The sequence below is a fragment of the Limanda limanda genome, chromosome 15, assembly GCF_963576545.1.
Source record: "Limanda limanda chromosome 15, fLimLim1.1, whole genome shotgun sequence".
In the NCBI taxonomy this organism is placed as follows: domain Eukaryota; kingdom Metazoa; phylum Chordata; class Actinopteri; order Pleuronectiformes; family Pleuronectidae; genus Limanda; species Limanda limanda.
Window position 1 is genome coordinate 16,170,047 of NC_083650.1, and position 4,966 is coordinate 16,175,012.

At 36.1% G+C, this 4,966-nt stretch overlaps 1 protein-coding gene across 1 annotated transcript; it reads right to left on the reverse strand.

Moving 5' to 3' along the window:
* Window positions 1–703: 703 nt before the first annotated feature.
* Window positions 704–3,706, reverse strand: LOC133020315 (eukaryotic translation initiation factor 2-alpha kinase 3-like). Its single transcript, XM_061086830.1, has 8 exons — window positions 3,599–3,706; window positions 3,357–3,476; window positions 3,129–3,257; window positions 2,840–3,041; window positions 2,242–2,382; window positions 1,426–1,524; window positions 1,148–1,210; window positions 704–893 (listed from the first exon to the last, which is right to left on the reverse strand). Exons 1-8 carry the CDS (start codon window positions 3,685–3,687, stop codon window positions 732–734), a joined length of 1,005 nt encoding a protein of 334 aa, XP_060942813.1. The 5' UTR covers window positions 3,688–3,706; the 3' UTR covers window positions 704–731.
* Window positions 3,707–4,966: the final 1,260 nt, after the last annotated feature.

A 4,966-nucleotide genomic window follows, 5' to 3' on the forward strand; every position in this document is an offset into this window, starting at 1 on the left:
CCTGCACAGTGATCAGGAGGACTGTTGGATCATTCTTCCCACAGAAAAGTCTGGATGTCATTTCACATCGTCTCTGCTCTGTTAAGGTCGATGCTCTGACTCCAAAAGGTGATTCTGTTGGGGAGTAACTTTGGTTGTAAGGGACAATGTCACAACTACAAACTTTATATAACCATTTAAGCATCTTCAAGAAAACAAAAGTGTCGCTGAGAGGTTTAGGTCCGGCCCAATATTCTGTACGACAACCTAATCAAAAGATCACTGAAATCTGTGAAAATGTATTACATCACAAATTGTATCATATCCAAAATAATAATAATAATCTTCTTTAACTTAATATATTTATGGCTCCTACAATCATGATGGCAGATATATATAAACTTTATTACAGGCTCCAAGGCCCACAGAATAAAAAACAATACACACAAACAATACATTATGTAGAAATATACATAGATAGACAGATGACAAATAGATAACCATAATTTTATTTCCCCCATTATTAAACCAATACAAAGCAATGGCTGTACTGATTTAAAATGCTTTTACATAACATAAAGTAGAAGACATTTCCATTATTGAATAAAATATCACAATGTCACATGAAAATGTTTTGTTTGTGTGTGTGTGTGTGTGTGTGTGTGTGTGTGTGTGTGTGTGTGTGTGTGTGTGTGTGTGTGTGTGTGTGTGTGTGTGTGTGTGGAGTTGAGTGGAGCAGAGGAGACAGATGTTTATAATCTCCTGCTTGTGTGACTGTCAGACGTTACATTTTGCTGATGTTTAGTTTTTAAGGGGTTGAGAGTGTGGGCCAACTTTTCCAGCTCTACCTTTAGAGCACTTGCTTCAGGTCGTTGTTTTGGCTCCTTACACAGCATTGACCTCATTAATTGTTCCTGGACAAAAGCAAACAAAGTAAACGCTTTAATGACAGTTGTTGAACCAAGAAATTCTGTCCTGCTGCAACATTTCTAAAACTTTCTCATAACACTGTTGTGTGTGCTGCTTGATATTTTACATTACTGTCAAACATATTATGTGTCAGCCTCCCTGCTCCTCTGTTGCTGACCATCATAACTCACACACTTAGGGAAACACTGCTTCATGTGATGAATGAAGAAGTTAGGATAAAATTAATATGGATATTTACCTCTTGAGTAAAAGTAAGTGGAAGCTCTTTGGGGAACTTCTGATTTCTGGCATCTTTGAAAACCTGGTTTATGCAGTGATAAAAATAATGAATGGGCAAGTTACCAAACTTGGGATATCGTGATAATTCAAATAATAATTCTCTGTTGAACATTGCAAATAAAAGCAGGAAAGATTAAATAAGTTCAACATTAAAGCTCTAAGCACCCGACATTGGCGTGTGTCCTAATTTTATCTTGTGACACTTTAATAATAATATTCGGGACATTGACGACTCACCTCCGCCCTTTCATGGCCAGTAGAGAGTTTCCAGAGGAGTTCAAAGTATATCAGCCCGAAGGCGAATATGTCCACCTTCCGGTCATAGATGGTCTCAAGCTTGTGTAGTAAAAAACAACAGAGTATTAAGATATTGCACTTATAATAACAAGTTATTTCATAAGTAACTAAGTCAGTACTGACTATTTTTGTTCTATTTAAAAAATATTTTATTTCATTTTTCTCTTTCCTCATTTGTAACAATTTTCATGCAATCTTCAAACTGCTTTTAATTGTTTCATGTTGTTTGTCTTAGTCTTCTTATATAATCATGAATGCGTATTCAAAGGAAAACACATACCCGGTAGTAAGGTCTACCTAACTCTACAGGCCTCTAGAATATTTAAACTAAATTATCTCACGTGACGCCACTTGGCGTATCAAATCTGTGAATTTCGATGAGCAGATTAATTTTTTAACAAAAAGAAAAAGAGAAACAAAAATTTACACTTTTTATTAAATTCATCTCTAAATTCAAACACTTATTTTAGGATGCATATTAAAAAAATATATATTTTGTCTTATTGTTTACGTGAAATGAGAGAAGAGCATTTATTTTTTATTAATGTAATTTTAAATCCCTCCAGTACAAAGGGAAAACTGAAATATATTATAACATTGATGAAATACTATTGCATTATATTTTTTACATCACTGACTCTGTATTTCTGTGTGAGGAAATACAATTACTGAATTTAATGTAAGTTTGTGTTTTATATGAGGGATGTGTTGTATAACAGAATCTGTACAGTTTGAGGAAAATCAAAGGCATCTCACTTGTTCGGGAGCCATGTAAAAAAAGGTTCCTGTTTCGTTAGTTCTCTCCATTGGGTTTTCATCGTCGACATCATCTGCAGTGACCAGACCAAAGTCTCCAATCTTCACTGCTCCATCCGGTCCAAACATGATGTTGGCAGGCTAACCATTGGAAAGAAAAAGCAGCAATTAATACATCAATCAACATAAAGCTCCTTCAATGATGTGTTATTACCTCCACAAAGGAGGTTCACAGTGCCGTTCAACTTATAATGACGATGACATTACAATGATGAAAGGCAATCCTCTTTTGCTTCTACCAAAGAATAAAAACCTGGTGGGAAAATATTGAACTGTGTACTAAAATATGGTCTGAGACACTCAGCTTTATATAACGAATTTAAAAAATCCAGGCACAACATTAAACATAAAAAGACAAACACAACCTGATATTTTCATTCTAAAACAGCTTCATATGGTAAATAAAGTGACTTGCTTCAGGGGTTTTCCTTGAATATGCATCTTGAATGTGTGGGATGTAAGTGGAAGTACACTAAAACACATCAATGGTACATGAATCACAAAACTCCAATTTAAAGACAGAAGAACTTTGTCTGACCTTCAGATCCCTGTGGATGAGTACTTTGGAGTGAATGTACTCGACTCCACTGACTATTTGTTGAGCGATGGTTAGACTCTCCTGTCGTCTCTGGGAGTCTTGCAGAGTTTTCGCATTCCTCTGTTTTATCCAGTGTTTAAGTGTTTTTGAGCCACACAACTCCATTTGAATGTAAAGGAACTCAAGGATTGGCGGTGATTCCCTGATAGGAAACAAAAAACATTTGATGCAATGTCACACATTCACTTTTAGTAAATAAAAAGACTAAGTATTAGTGGATGAGACTTACTGAGAAGAGCAGCTGTCTGCTGAACTGTTCTGCATGTAACCTGTATCCTCCATCCAACAAGTGTAGTATCCCACAATGCTGTGGTGACGAAGGTCTGATAATGCCCTCACCTCTCGCAGAGCTTTTTTGCTATTTTTTTTTAAAGAAAATAATCCTGGTGCATCAGTTACTGAAAAGTTACTTGAACAAATATGTACACTGCACTGAAGAGTTGCATACTCAACTTACTTTTTAACACGGACAATCTTGACGGCATACTTCTTGTTCCGCAGTATTTCTCTTACTTTGTACACCCGACCAAAGGCTCCTTTCCCAAGAGACTTTATGGAATCAAACTTTGATGTAAATCTGTAGAGGTTTAAATGTTTAACCATAATAGTAAAAAAAATTGTAATGTCTGATACATGACTCTATATCAATTACCAGAAGATAAAATGTGTACATCACAATCCTTTGCCTTTTAGTCTTACCTGGACTTGGTTGGTGTGCTACTCACACTATCGGCCCTACCCTCGTTTTCCACAGCAACCTGAGGATAAAGTAAATATAAGATATGCATTTAAAATGAATGGTTTTGGAAGTGTGCATGTCCTCCACCATGTCCAGTAGCTCCAGCAACAGTCTGTCAGAGGATCTCCAGCTTTGCCTCATGGATGATAATTATCGTGTTTGACCAATAATTTATCCCTCCATATGATGTACTGTCATTATTAGGAGTTATCACTATCAGTATAAAAAAAATGAATCCTTTGTCTGTTTTTTAACATAGGCTTGTGTGACCATTAACATGAACATGCATCTCTTCTCCAGCCAATCAGGAGGATGTAGAAGAGGACTAGACAAATGGTTAGATTTGTCAAATAATAGTTCCTCTAAACGTTGGGTGTATATGAAAGAATTAATGCATATTTTTTTTTATTTTCCTCATAATACAACAGCTTTAAGCCTCAGGTATGATACGATGCTACTCCCTCCAGAGACCATATTCACATGGCCGCCATTTTATAATCACATCACACTCAGCTTTATTTATAGCCTAAATAAATGTGTAAAGATGTGCATAAATATTTAACTATGAAAACAGCCCTAAAGGAAGTGGTTGAATGGTAAAGTTAGCTGCTGCTGTCTAATAGTAGCTAATGAGCTACCAAATATGTTGGTTAACCCTGACATTAACAGCGTTTAGCTTTACTTTTACTGGAAGCTCTACAATCTATTTAATAGCAGAGTCACTGAAGAAACGTACAGTGATGATGGTGTTGGTGCATCACTTTCAGACACAGTTGACCTTAAGGACGCCTGCAATGCATTAACACATGTATAAGGTTTTACAATTTAAATGTTCAAAAGAACACATGCAATTCATTAGTTAAGTTATATTTCAGCTGAGTGGAAGCACTTTAATTTATCAACAGGGTAAATCACTGATATGAAAACGTAGCTTGTCTTTTAATCTGCTGCCACAAGTTTTTAAGAGTTGTAGCAGCAGACTATAGTTACTAATACTGACTTATAAGTCAGGCTCTAGGTACTAATACTGATAAATATAACTACCTGGCTTAAATGCCTTATGATCGAGGCTTTCAATATAAAAGCAGACACCCACATGACCACCTGTGGCACAAAGCAAATCTCTGACACAAAGACGGAATTTAACCTTTCTTCCTCTGACAATACTATTTTCCCTCTTTATATAGTACTCCTGATGAGTGTAAACTATTGCTTTAAGAGAACAGACCTGATCATTGTGAGGGTTTGATGAGTCACTTGTACTCATTGGTTTGCTTTGTGATGACGACATCGTGGTGTCCCTAGCAGAAAACAATGACAGACATGAG